Raw genomic sequence first — 14,566 nt, forward strand, 5'->3', positions numbered from 1 at the left:
AAGTTTGATGTAAATTCATCTGCAAAACTAGACAGCTTGTGTTTGATTGAATTTGAATCTACTTTATTCCACATAAAGATCTTTCTCTTAACTGGCTTCTGACGTCTTACATTTGTATTACTACATGCAATGACGATTTCATGGTCACTAACACCAGGATATGGTTCACACTTATTCACCAGTGTTGGACGATTTGTAAGAAACAAGTCAAGAGTGTTCTGAAGACGGGTTGGGAATTCAACAATCTGTTCAAGTCCAAGGTCTTGAATAGTTGAGATGAAAGTCTCATTGATTGATCGCTTAACTCTATTACCAATGATGCTAATTGTTGACCAACTTATATCTGGCAAATTGAAATCACCTCCAACCCACACCATAGCATTTGGATTGTCATGAACAAGGTCAGAGATGGTAGACCACAGCTTGAATGCGTTTTCTTCACTATCATTAGGTGGTCTATAGGCTGAGCTATATGATCAGGGGATCTTTGCTGGTAAGTTCAACCTTAGCTGCAATAAATTCACAAGAACTTTCTGAACCCATGTCTATTTCTTGACTGACTAGATCTTCAACTTGTAGCATCTCTTATTTTATATCAGGTTAAGCCTAACTAGATTACGCTGCCGACTCCTTACACAATTTGCCGCTTGCAACATGTATCTAGATCATTTAAGATTTGCAAACAGGGATACCAGAAATTTTGCCTGTGCAAAGGAGGGGGGGGCACAGAATGGCGAGCCGTTTGGAAATTTTAGTCATGTTTTACCGTTGTTAAGGTCACTAAAATGACCCAGACTAAAATCACCTACTTCTGAGTACGCGCAACACCAAATACACAAACACACTGTTTATTATAATAACATGGCAAAATTCACTTTTTACCAAATTCACTGTCAAATTTGCTTCAGATAGTTTCTGAAACAAATGACGGAACTGCCCCATGTGTTGTTCCCATGTGTTGACTGTAAACAATCAAATCATTAACATACGCCTCGCAACTAGCTATGTCAGTTACGATTTGGTTTACCATTCTTTGAAAGGTTGCTGGCGCATTTTTCAAACTAAAAGACATACTCTTGTACTGGTAAAGACCAATTGTGGTGTACAGAATGCGGAAATTTCTTTGGCACGGTCTGTGAGTGGAACTTGCCAGTACCCTTTCAGAAAATCAAATTTACTTATAACTTTACTTTGCATTTCCGATTTTGTCAATGCAATCATCAATTATTCTCGGAATATTGTACGAATCCGTCTTTGAATGCAAATTTGCAGATCTCATCATGACAATAGCCTGTATTGGACCACCTGGTTTGAGAACAAGGAAACATGGTGAACTCATTTCACTTGGTTCAATTATATCATTGTCTAACATTATTGAATCTCTTGAGATACTCCATTTTCAATGGATCACTCTGTATGGACGCTGCTTAATTGGTTTAGTGTCACCAATATCTATATCATGGAACGCAGCATTTCGTTCTACTTGGAGTATCAGGAAAGATACTTTCAACTCGGGCTTTCTCAAATCATTAAACTTCCCCCAAATTATATTTGCAAGAAAATCCTCTGCATACTGTACTCTCACTTTGAGACATTGAGTAAATTAATATCAACTGTCCGTTTTACAGTTTGTTTCCCAATTCCCGGACGAGCCCCCAATTTGTTATGGTCACTAAAATGACCAGGCCAAAACCACCTGCTTCCGAGTTCACGCAACAGCAAACGCACAAACACACTGAAAATTATTAATTTAAATTTCAACACTACTGGTTTATTTCGCTTACCGGGAGCTCTTTCGAGGAACTTACTCGTCATCAGCCGATGATTAGCTCTGATGTTTTCTTGGAAACGGCTAGAGACCAACCTGATCCAACCATCACACTTGATGACGTCACCGATTAAGTCGGAAGTTTCCTGCCCCTGGGTATGATCAGGTTGGCCCACACAGGACCTAATTCCAATCCTGTGTCTCACAGGAAACACACTGTTTATTATTAACAACTTAATAGTGCGGTACGGCTATCAATCAAATAACAATGCAATATCATACAAGAATCAATCTCACAATCACTACAAAGAATTTCTTCAGCTATGTTTACTTAACTAAGCATGGAGATCTGGATTGGCTGACTTTCGGATGAGATTCCGTTGATGGTCATAGTTCTTGATCCAAGATCCGGCAATGACCAAGACCATGTCTATCCAGGATAAACCCTTGGTTTACCACCGTCTCAGTCCAAAGTCCTGATGACTATATATTCAATGTCCTAGCTGCTATGCTAGTGTTCTCCCAAATGGTCTTCTATGTTGACCATAAGCTCCTCTCACGGAGATCTCTTGAGCAAGCTTTCTGCTCCACTTGACAGAGAAAACACACTATGTTAGTCCAGCAAAATATCACAGTTCGTTGATGGAGATATTTCAGTCTGCCGCTTCTTTGAGTCGACAGCACAATCGAGCATTGTTGGCTCTACTACCGCTTTTGGCGTATCTTATTCTCTCCAACACACAAGAACCGCGAACCGATACTGGCTAATATAAATTTCACAGACTTCCCTCTCAGAACTTCATACAGCTTCTGCTAATCATTTCCAATCTAGGCTCTATCATTTCTTACCATTCCGGACTTTCAGAATAATCTTAACTATTTATGGCATATTACAACATTTAATCATCCCATATATGGTACATTATATTATTTCTTAAAATAGATCATTACATCACCACAAGCCAATCAGAATCATTACTCTGTATACGTCAGTTCTAAAAATAGCACATTACCTCAACACCTCAACTCATTTACCTGTGTACTGTAATAGCGCCATCACTTACTACTGTGGCCTTCATGACTATTCTATATCTAGAAACATTTAACTAGATATGAATTTCTTGTTCACTTTAATCATTAATCATTAGCATTCCAGAATATTCCATGTAAAAACAAATGGAGATAAAGTGAAAACTAATGTCTGATGACAATATGGAGGGGGGGGGGGCACATAACACCGTGTATTATGCTTCCCTCATACTGTGAATATTTCTATTTTCAATCAGTTGTTGGTAAAGAAGTAGCAGAAGATGCAGAAGAAGTAATAACTACAGATGCCAATCCAAATAACGTAAGTAGACTTATGACGCCTGCGAACAGCACGATGTCTGTTTATTCATTTATATATTATACATTTCATGGTAAAAAGTGTTTTGAAAATTTAATTTCCTTGCCATTATAAGTCTTTTTATTATGTTCTAATACCATTATTAATGTCTACCCCTTGTAAAGATGCAAATAAAATTTTAGATAAATAGCGCCATCATTATTCAACTTTTCAATGAATCAATGTTACATATCATCAAACAACCGTGTGAGACACATAGAAACACAGAAAGAAATCCTTACAGCTGTCAACAATTATATCTCTAATCATCATAATTATTGTTTTGAATTTTTCAAACCTTACCTGCTTGTAGGTCACATATTGTCCAAACTGAATGGACGTACCTCCGGGGGGGGGGGGGTCACTCCCATTGTGGCCTGTACACCATCAGCGATAATCAACTTTTGAAAAGCACCCTAAACAAGGATTTAATACTTGGCTAAAACGATACCCTAAACCGTGTAACACGAACCTGATCACACCCTAAACAGGGATTTTATTCCTTACATCAAGTTTCATATAACCGAAATTTCATTTCCGCGTATTTAGCAATTGCAATTTTGCTACCCTTTTTTCCAATTTTTCATGTTTTTGACACCCTAAACACGATACGCGCGTATCGTGCCAACCCACGAAAAACGACCCTTTTTACGCGTTTTTATTCTCGCGGATGGTGTACAGGCAACAATGGGAGTGACCCCCCTGGGACGTACCTGTATGTCAGTGCTTTCAACCGTGGCTCAAGCACCGTCAACAGACGCAGTTGAGCACTTAAATGTTGCTCTTATCAGGGATTTAAACTTAGATCATAAAATGAAACTCATGCGAAACCAGATGAATATTAACTTGCTATACTTTGTTGTGCTTTGTTTTGTGAATCAGACAGTTTCTCGCTGGATTTCGGAGCCCGAATGCCTGATCTTTTGTTATGCTAACCATTCCCTATTGTTTGTGTCCACCAGGTGAATGAACATGAAAAAGGTGTATTGCACGAGTATATCGTGCGGACTAAATAACACATTAGTGTACTCATGCAGTGAATGTAATGTCCCCCTTTTCTGTCCCTCTTTTCTATCATAAAATAGGTTAAAGACTCTTTGATGAGACTTGAACAGGAAAGACGTTTCCAAATATTGGATAAGGGATGTGAAAACTTAAACTGATCTCACTCACTACCAAACGTGAGTGAACGTTACACAGGTCACCTTATTGTCGACGACAAGTATAAAATCCTCTTTAATTTTATACCTAAGGTCTCATGTTCGACGTGGAAAAAGGTCTTCAAATTGTTGCGCAAAACACATTCAAACGGACATGTTCGATATCTATCCACGTATGAGAATGACGAGAAGAAGTACAGACTGGAGAATTATCGTAAAGCCTTATTTGTTCGCGAGCCAATATCGCGAACACTCTCGTTGTATTTGCATAAATTCAATTCTCGTGATCCAAAGCGAATACCGATACAGAGAGCATGGGAAAATATGTATGGGAAGAATATTGTGAAGCTTTACCGAAAAGGATATACAACTCTATCAAGTTACACAGAAGAGACTGAGCCTTTGTTGAATATTACATTCTCAGAGTGGATTCAATACATCACAGATATTGGAGATGGTATTAAACTGAGTCAAATTACAGATCATTTTTTACCGCAACATTTAGTTTCTACGCCATGTGCAATTCAATACGATTTTATCGGCCATTTTGAAAATTTAACGACGGAGGCACCGTATATGTTGAAGTTCTTGGGCGTAGATAATGTTGTGGCTTACCCCCATGTGCGCGAATCTAAAGCAGTCAATACATTGGTTAATGAATATAAACAAGTATCGTTTGATTTGATAAATAGATTGCAGAAATATTATCACGCTGATTATGAACTGTTTGGGTACTCATTTACTGATACGCTCCACAGTTTTGTAGCAGGTGCCACCGACGAAGGCGAATAAGAAAGGATGACTTTAATACGTATTCGCCGCATAAGTGATGTAACAGGATTTATATTACCATAGCAATGAATTTACAATATTTTTTAATGTATTGCCCTTCACTAAACGTGACGCCGTCCTAGTGTGTTGCACATATAAACATCTCAAAAAAGTAACTAACCCCCCTTAAATAATGCCGGGAAATAATGACCATTATTCAAAAACGGGCAATTGTATTACAAATCTGTAAAATGCGTTGGAAGCAGAATTTCTCATGCACATTTGACACCTCATTTAGTAGCAATTGACTAAATATTGACGTTACAGCGTACATTTAAATCAAAGTAACCCATGATTTGAAAGTTGCAGTAAATTGTATTGATTTTGTATTCAGTATAATGGAAGGAAATATGTGTAATGATATCTGAGTGTTTTTGTATTGTATGTAAGTGCAACTTTCAAATCTGGACTTCACTACATTAAATTGACCGGTGTTTTATTGTTTTCTGGGCTATCGTATCAAATGAGGTGTCAAAATGCGCAGAAATAGATTTTGCTTCCAACGCATTTTACAGATTTGTAATACAATAGCCCCTTTTGGAATAAGGGCCATTATCTAAGGGGGGTTAGTTACTTTTTTGAGATGTTTATTATCAAAGAACAGGGATAAAGACATTAAGCTGATCACTCGCACCTTTAAGATTATTGTCTTTGAAAAGAGCGGTATCGTTGAATCTATCAGTGCACACATACATAGGTGATGAGTGCAATCCGCGTATAGTGCGGTGCAATACATTCACAGATAGTGCAATTGGTATGGTTATTATTCCTGTTACCTCAGTTCCACGGCGAATTGCATCCAAATTGGTTTCATCGTGGGTTCGACCGTCGGTGCTGGGGCATCAATACTGGTTATGATATGAATGAGCTATCGACTAATTAGTAAGATTTAAGGCTTATTAAGTGTTCCCAGCGAAAGTGTAAATTAAAAGTATGTATAATAGACCTTTTTCCCTTCTTCCCATCATGCACTATTCCAGGTGGGTACTTCCGCCTGTCGGGTGTCGCAACACACATCATTTCCCCTGGGGAGTATAGAGTTCTGTTCATTACATTTTGGAATACGGACATTTCGGCTGGTGCCGTCGTCGGAAAAAGGAATCACGAATAATGGCACATGATGGCTAATACCTTTCGGGGGCAAAAAAACCAACATATCTATGAGTTATTGACATGGGTCATCGCGAAAAAAAAAGTTTCCTCTTTTCAAAACCTAACCTTCATCACTTTTTATAGACCTACGTAGAGGTGAAAAACTAATGACGGGACACGCAGTGATATACGGCCGGCGTCCGTTGCATTTTTGTCAGAGATGAAAAACGAATACGTAAACAACAATCTCTTTTCACACGTGTTCTACTTCTACATCGCTCTATAACTGCATAACATGTGTATTTTAAAATTTCATATTTGGTAACATCGATGGTCTTTACGAAAATCCACAATATATGGAATCAATATTCCCATATTAAGACAATATAATTGCCAAGATCATCGGATGCACACGATCTATGAGATTGATGGACGGACTACGTCATACACCCTGGAATAGTGCATGATGGGAAGAAGGGGAAAAGGTCTATTGCCTAAGAGCCAGAGCGTGCGGCCACGATGGACCCCAGCCAATTTGTGCTCTCTGCCTTAAAGGTTTGCACAATCGATCTACCTTGACCAACTACAAATTCGACGAAGCATCGACGGTCGATCTAACGATCGAACCAAGTTGGATAATGGTATCTGAATTAGTTGAGTCATTCATTATGAGCGACATTTTCCTGGATCTGTATTTTTAAGCGTGTAAATCATTAATCATAAAAAGAAGTGGCCTTTTCCAAATTAAGGAATTCAAGTTTTATTAATTTTCTCACAAAACAATTGTTTAAATAAAATTAATGTTGAACAGTAACGGATCAATTGAATGTTTGGCCCCACACGTATGTGGGACTTATGTTATCATCAAATGGTTGTTTGGCTGTGCGGTTGTCTATTTCTTTGGTTGGTTGTTTGGCTGTGTCCGGGCGGAAGCAAATTCATTAATCCACTATGCAGCTCCAACGCAATCACCGATTAACTTCAAATTTGATATGGTGATAAGATATGGTGGTCTGGTGTGGTGTATAGTTTTGTGTTATGTTATTCGCATATTTATGAATATTAATGCGCTTCTTTGCATATTTTGCCTACATTTTCATTAATCCCATCTGCAGCTTAAATAAAATACCGATCAACTTCAAACTTGGTATGGTGATTGTATATTGTGGCCTAATGTGCTGTATAGTTTTGTGTCATGTCATTTGCATATTTATGAATATTAATGAGCTGATTGGCATATTTTACCTAACAATCATGTTTAGCTCGCCGATCGTATTTACGTGTATTATTGGCTTATTGCGAGGAGTATCACGCAGCTGGGACGTATATTATAAGACGTACGACGAATAGCGACATGCACACAAATTTATACGTAAATGATTCAATGATACAATTAGATTTAAGGTGGCACTCAGGATCACTCAAAGTGGGAAATTTTAGACATTGTTTTGTATTGTATTATGCAAGGAATCCAACTAGCACCACGGATTCATGCAAAAATGAGCAGTTTTTGAGAAAAGCGGCAAATTTGATTTTCCATGCCAATTGTTTTCGGTCCACCATAACAACTTGCCCTAAATATCCCGGTCAGTCAAATTGAAGAAAATTGCATATTTGTGTTCTAAAGACAGAAAACTAGATTCCGTTTTCTCAAATTTTTTAATTTTGTCATCATTCCTTGCATCATTTCCTTTCAGAAAATGTATACTTTTAACATACTTATCATCATTACTTTTAAAGATACAATACAAAACAATGTCTAAAATTTCCCAATTTGAATGATCCTGCGTGCCCCCTTAATATAAAACTTAAATTTGACTGGCATAGTCTTTCATGTGGTATTTTAGTACACCACTGGGCATTACAATCATGCAAAAAGTAATTCAAGAAAAATTGAGGGCGTCGCTATGGAGCAAATCATACATTATGGCTTTAACCTGCAACCAAACAAGCTGAGCAACGTTGTCATATTCCAATTAAATTCAGGAATAACTTCGTCACAGAATGCATAGTATCAGCAATTATCAACGTCTCCAGTACCAGGATGCAGGATTTACTCCCTATTCCAGAAAAATACAGCACTATTTTTTTGGGATTAAAAATATTATCAAGTTCTGCCAAATGACATAGCTCAATCCTAATCATTCATTTAGTACTAACTGGAGATGAAAGAAAAAGTTCACTATATTACAAATTTCTTGAAAAAAGAGCAAAATACATGCATTTTGGGCATATTTTCTGACAATCGAGTCACAAAATTCAAAGACTTGGAACAAGTCTAAGCATTCAAAATCTTGAGTATATGCCGAAATTTTGCTGTAATTTTCACTTTTTTGTGTTACTTTAATTAAATGATTGCTTATAAGAATGAAGCATGTCTTTTCCAAAAATTAGAACGCCTAAACTGAAATTAGTCTTAGTACAAGTCTTTGGGCTTGATTGTCACAGCATACAAAAAACACCCTAAAACGTATGTTTTTGACCCTTATTTCAAAATTTGAAATATTAAAATTTTACTTTCATTGCCACTCTAAAGGATTAGGATTTAGATATGTTTCATTTGCCAAAACAGGATATTATTTTTTAATCCAAAAAATTAGTGCTGTATTTTTCTGGAATTGGGGTAGTGGACAACCCTGTTTAGACAAAATTGACGTAAGTCTTCTCACCGTTTGCTAGGCTGCATGGCTGAGAGTTTGTTTCATGGTGAAGGTCATTGAACTCCATCATCTTACATCATATTGGACTTGGTTATTTTGAACTTCATCCATATCAGCTTAAATGAACTATTCCATTTACTATCCACACTCCCCATGTGGAAGATTTTGGAAATACCTACCACAGGGGGAGTATGAATTTCAAATGGAACGAGCACATTAGGCAGCCCCCATTTGAAAATCACTTCCCTCTGTGGAGTAGGCTATTCACAATGAATCGGTCTTAGAGGGTGTATGAAATTCAAATGGAGCTGCCTAATGTGCTTATTCTGTTTGAAATTCATACTCCCTCTGTGGCAGATATTTACAAAATCTTCCACAGGGGGAGTCCGGAGTTTAAATGCAATAGCCCAATGTGTGACTTCTCTATAAATTAGTCTCATTAACATGAATGCTTCTTTCCCATTTTAAACTTTTGTTTCATGTTGAAATTCTCCATAAAACTCCATCAGAATTATACTGCTACATCATTGGACCACAGTAGTTGGACAGGGGATGATTTAAGGAAGCCCCATCATGCACTGCAAACGTGTTATCACTAGAGTTTCAACTGTCACTTTACTTTTCAAATCCCATTGAATTCTGTGCAAAAGATGTTGTTTAAGAATTGTGCGTGTGTCATTATTACTTGGTCGATTTCAGAACAAAAGTGATGTATGCATAAAGGATAATTCACACCTTCTGTAGGTAACATAAAATGTGAAATCGACTAGCATTTTGAATGCGTTTGTATTGTAAATATATCAGTCCAAATTCAAATTTAACCATGCCCGTCAATGTAATGTGCGAGCAGTGGTATCATGTTCACTCACACAACTGTGCTAACCGCAAGTCAACACAGTGGCGTGGTGGGAAGTACTTTTAAGTATAACTACCAGAGGATGATTTAAAAATCATCCTCTGGTAGTTATACTTAGTCATTGGAACTTTACCCATATCGACATTAATGTGTGACTTAATGAACTTTGTTTATATGAATGCTTTGTTCCCATGCTAAACTTTTTTTATGTTTGAATGCATTGAACTCATCATCATACATCATTTGACTTGGTTATGAACATGAATGCTTTGTTCCCATGTTAAACTTTATTTTATGTTGACACTAGCATAACCAGTTTTTGTGATTGTACCAATATTTTTCCTTGATGTTCCATTGCATTATGGGATATCCTCTTTGTGGATGGATTACCAGCCACTGCCTAATACAGCATCAGGAACAACAAGGACAAAAATCATGACAAACAAGGAAATATGTGACGTGTCATGTCAAAAGGAGACACTTTTGGGCAGGTTATCAATTTTGAGGTTTTTACATATCTTAAATACAGAGATATTTTGCTCCACAACGCCGTTTTCTCCAATGAAATCGGATATTCCTAAGCGAAGATATTGAGTTCGTAAGTTATGGTATTATAAAATTGGAAATTGAGATATCGGCCTTTAAAAACATTATTGACAATGTTGAGAGTAGGAATTACCTTGACAAATGTCTCAAAAAATACAAGATGCCAGTTATATTCTGGTCTGAAACTATCAGACAATATTTTTATCATTAATAACATCACAAATTCGCAACAAACCCAAATTGTGAAAAAAATCACCCCGGGCATATTTTTGTCTTTTCTCCATTTATGATCCTGCCCAAAAGTGTCTCCTTTTGACATGACACGTCACATATGTTTGAATATTGCCAAACATGGTTTTCCTTGTCATTCCTGTTGTTGGATGCCAATTATTTGAAGTAGATACAATGTAAACACCAATCATTGACTAAGGAAGAATAATAGCTTTGTATTAACTTATCCCTAACAGAACTACAATTAAACTCAATACCACTTATGCCACATAACAATAGAACCTTTATGAGGAAGTTTCAGAAATTATGAGGAGTGGTGAATGTGTGTTAAGCGTTAGTGGTTTTTTTGATAATAGAGAGCTTGCGAAATGACGTTACGTTAACTTTAACTTTAACTTATAGAGGATTATAGAGGATTATGTATTCAAAACCAAGATGGGTTTGAATACATAATCCTCTATAATCCTCTAGAAAAGTTAAAGATAACTGTAACGTCATTTCTAAGCTCTACTACTGAATCAGGAACCATCAGCAATAAGAATGAACAAAGTGGAACTACCATAACCTCCTAGGCAAATTAAGGAATAAATTTGCTACAATCAGAAAATTCCATTATCATACATTCTTCTTTTTCATCATCTTCTTCTTTTCCTCATCCTCTTTCTTCTACTGCTTGATCTATTTATTCATCATCTTCTTCTGATATCCTTCTTCTACGTCTCCTTCTTTTCTCCATCTTCTTCTTCTCTGCGGGGAGCGAGTTGGCGCAGCGGTTGTTCCCTCGCCTTGCACCCCTAAGGTCCCGGGTTTAAGTCCCGGCGCGGCCCAAGGACTCACGTGCACTTGATTTATCCCGATTCCATGCTCGCCCTCGCAGGTTTTCTCCGGGATCTCCGGTTTCTTCCTGTATCGCAAAAATCGGAGATTAGTTGTTTGGTTATCAAAAATGTCCTTCCCCCAATGGAATTTGGGGAGCTGCACAGATAATTGGTGGATGTTACCATCTAAGTGTGGATAGGTTTGCGCCGTTCGGCAACAAATGGCCTAGTGAATGCGAGCTGATTGTGATGATTCACCATGGCAGTGAAATTACAGCGCTTTGAGTCCTCTAAGATCTGGGGAAAAGGCGCTATATAAATCCACAATTTAATATAATGTAATTCTCCACTTCCTTCTTCTTCTACTCCATGAGTGCCAATACAACCCTTGGCATCTTAGTGTATTGATACGTCTGTTTTGCATACTTAATTAATATGTTTAATCTACAAAACTTACTCATATTTTCCTTTTATCAACAGGATAGTGAATTTAAGATGAGACATGAGCAGCAAATACGTTTACAAATTCTAGATCAAGGATGTGAAAAGTTAAACTTATCTCGCTCACTTCCGGACTTGATCAAACGGCACTCGAATTATATCGTTGTGGACGATAAATATAAATTCCTCTTTCATTTTATACCGAAAGTCTCTTGTAGGACATGGTATCATGTCTTTTACCTGTTGTATAAGACACATTCGAATGATTCCATGCGGCATCTCTCGAATTATCCGGAAGACGAAATACATTACCGACTTGAAAACTATCGTAAAGCCGTTTTTGTTCGTGAGCCAATTTCTCGGTTACTCTCGATGTATCTGAGTAAATTTTGTAAATCGACTGACGATACACAGCGACAATGGGAGTATGTGTATGGGAGAACTATTGTGAAGTTATACCGTAAAGGATACGCTCCAACTACACCATTAAATAACGCAGAAGGACAGGAGCCTTTTCTGAACATAACATTCTCAGAGTGGATCCGATACATCACTGATATTGGAAATAGTATTATTTTAGATAATTTCCCTGGTCATTTTTTACCACAAAATTTGGTGGCCGCGCCATGTGCAATTCGGTACGATTTTATCGGCCATTTTGAAAATTTAGCGACTGAAGCACCGTATATGTTGAAGTTCTTGGGGGTGAATGATGCTGTGGCCTACCCTCCGATACGCGCGTCTAGGGCAGGAAAAAGATTTTTCAACGAGTACAAAAAAGTGCCATTGGATTTAATAATGAGATTACAGAAATATTATCATGATGATTTTGAACTGTTTGGATATTCCTTTAGTGATACTGTTAAACGGCTTATTGCTGGTGCCATAGCTGGTGATAAAGTTTGATAAACCTGGATTAAATGGTCAAAACCATTGGTAGTTGCATTCTCCACAAATCAATGCAGCATTTCAAAAACCAAGAACATCAATGCGTAATATGCATGACAGAGGATGGTCAGAGGATGATTTAAGTACTTCCCATCATGCAGTGTTATCACCAGAATTTCAACTGTGACTTTACTTTGCGAATCCCACTGAATTATGTACGAAAGATGTTGTTTTAAAGCTGTGATGGTGTCATTATTACTTGGTCGATTTCAGAATAAAACCTTCTGTAGATAACATAAAATGTGAAATCGACCAGCATATTGACAGTGTTTTTATTGTAAAAAAACTGTCCAAAGTCAATTTTAACTATACACCTTTATGAAGTGGTAGAGCATTGGTGTCATGTTCACTGACACTGCTATGCTAGCTGCAAGTTTAACCCAGTGGGGTGTTGGGTAGTACTTTCAAGCCTTAATATATGATCTTTTTACAGAATATACCTTTATTTTTTTCAAAACCGATTTTTTGGCATAAATTTGTAATACTTACACATGTTCCAACTTAAATCTATGAGCAAACTGTCAAATTCGCCCTATTTGTAGTAAAACAGGATGATTTTCTGTTGTTCCGACATATTATCATAATATTTCAGATTATGATAATATCAGAACAATTGCAAATCGTAGTCTCCTACGAGGCCAGGTGTGGAGAGAGCGTTAGCAAACTGGCTGCGTAGGAGACTAACTCTGAGGCCGTACCAATGAGGTAGAAAGGATAGAGTGCCCTGCTCGCCGAATCTGTGAAGCAGGTTGGGTCCCGGTTTGGGTGCTGTATAAATACACAAAGTTGAACAAATCATGTATTAAAACGCATTAAATTTCCTAGTATACCATTGTTTTTATCAAAAAATTGCTGAATTATAAAGGCAAGCACGCCTGAATCTGGTATATCACCAGTGTTGCCACGCTAAACAACTCTACCACTTTCAGAAATTTCGCCTTCAGTGGTCATGGTGGTAGAGTTGTTTAGCGTCCGCATGGCAACGGGCGAATGAACTAGATTTAGGAGCGTGCCTGCCTGTATTATTCAGCAATTTTTTGATAAAAAAATGGTACACAGTAAAGTTGAATATGCTAAAACAAGTCATTTATTTAATTTTATTAATCCATACATGCTAGAGTAAATTCAGTTCCCATTTTAGTTGCATTTGATGCTGATTTTGTTAGGTCCCTTCATTTCATAATGGCGTATTCAGTGTGTGATTGTCAATGAAACGGCAACGTACCAGTTCGAGCTCAGCGATCTATGTTTGTCTACGTCATTGGGCCGTACTCGCCGTCCTAATGCAAAATGTGCGAAATATTTCAAGTGATAGAGGTGAAGTGTATGATGTTGTTTATTTGCAAATTTCCAATGTTTTTCGCGTCCAGATGCATTGGGAACGTTCATAATGATTGCATATTAACTATTTTACCATTTTGGAAGAAAAAAAGAAAAATGTGAAAATTTAAAAAGATCGTACATTAAAGCCATATTATAACATTTGCTGAGGAGGACGCCCTCACTTTTTACACGATTATATTGTACTTTATTAAACCAATATACCCTGCAAAAATCAAGACTCCAGGTGCTTTAGTTTTGTCAAAATCCGAGATTTTGAAAACGATGGAACCGGCGTTTTATTATTACGATGGAATTATTATTCGGACGCATACACCATGTTCATAAGACACAGTACGTACACGGTGTACAGGACGGTGATACACAACAAAGGGTCGTACCATGGTCGTACCATAACATGACCGAAGAAGTGGTACGTATTGGCGACATATGCGCTGGTAGTAAATTCCAATTTTCTTTGCTTTGCCGTAGTTGTTCGGCTCAAAAA

The 14,566-nt window shown here is 37.4% G+C and overlaps 1 protein-coding gene across 1 annotated transcript; it reads left to right on the plus strand.

The window, feature by feature from the left end:
• The first annotated feature begins 3,842 nt into the window (after positions 1-3,842).
• On the plus strand, positions 3,843-5,298 carry LOC140161711 (carbohydrate sulfotransferase 14-like). The gene is made up of 2 exons (XM_072185010.1): positions 3,843-3,870; positions 4,356-5,298. The coding sequence occupies exons 1-2, from the start codon at positions 3,843-3,845 to the stop codon at positions 5,105-5,107; spliced, it is 780 nt and encodes a 259-aa protein (XP_072041111.1). The 3' UTR covers positions 5,108-5,298.
• Positions 5,299-14,566: the final 9,268 nt, after the last annotated feature.

Source organism: Amphiura filiformis, chromosome 10, assembly GCF_039555335.1.
Source record: "Amphiura filiformis chromosome 10, Afil_fr2py, whole genome shotgun sequence".
NCBI lineage: Eukaryota > Metazoa > Echinodermata > Ophiuroidea > Amphilepidida > Amphiuridae > Amphiura > Amphiura filiformis.

Bases quoted from the DNA above. Each gene is read 5' to 3' on its own strand.
- LOC140161711 (XM_072185010.1), top strand. From the start codon at position 3,843: ATGGGAGTGACCCCCCTGGGACGTACCT. The intron at 3,871-4,355 runs GTATGTCAGTGC...AACGTTACACAG, and splicing joins GACCCCCCTGGGACGTACCT to GTCACCTTATTGTCGACGAC.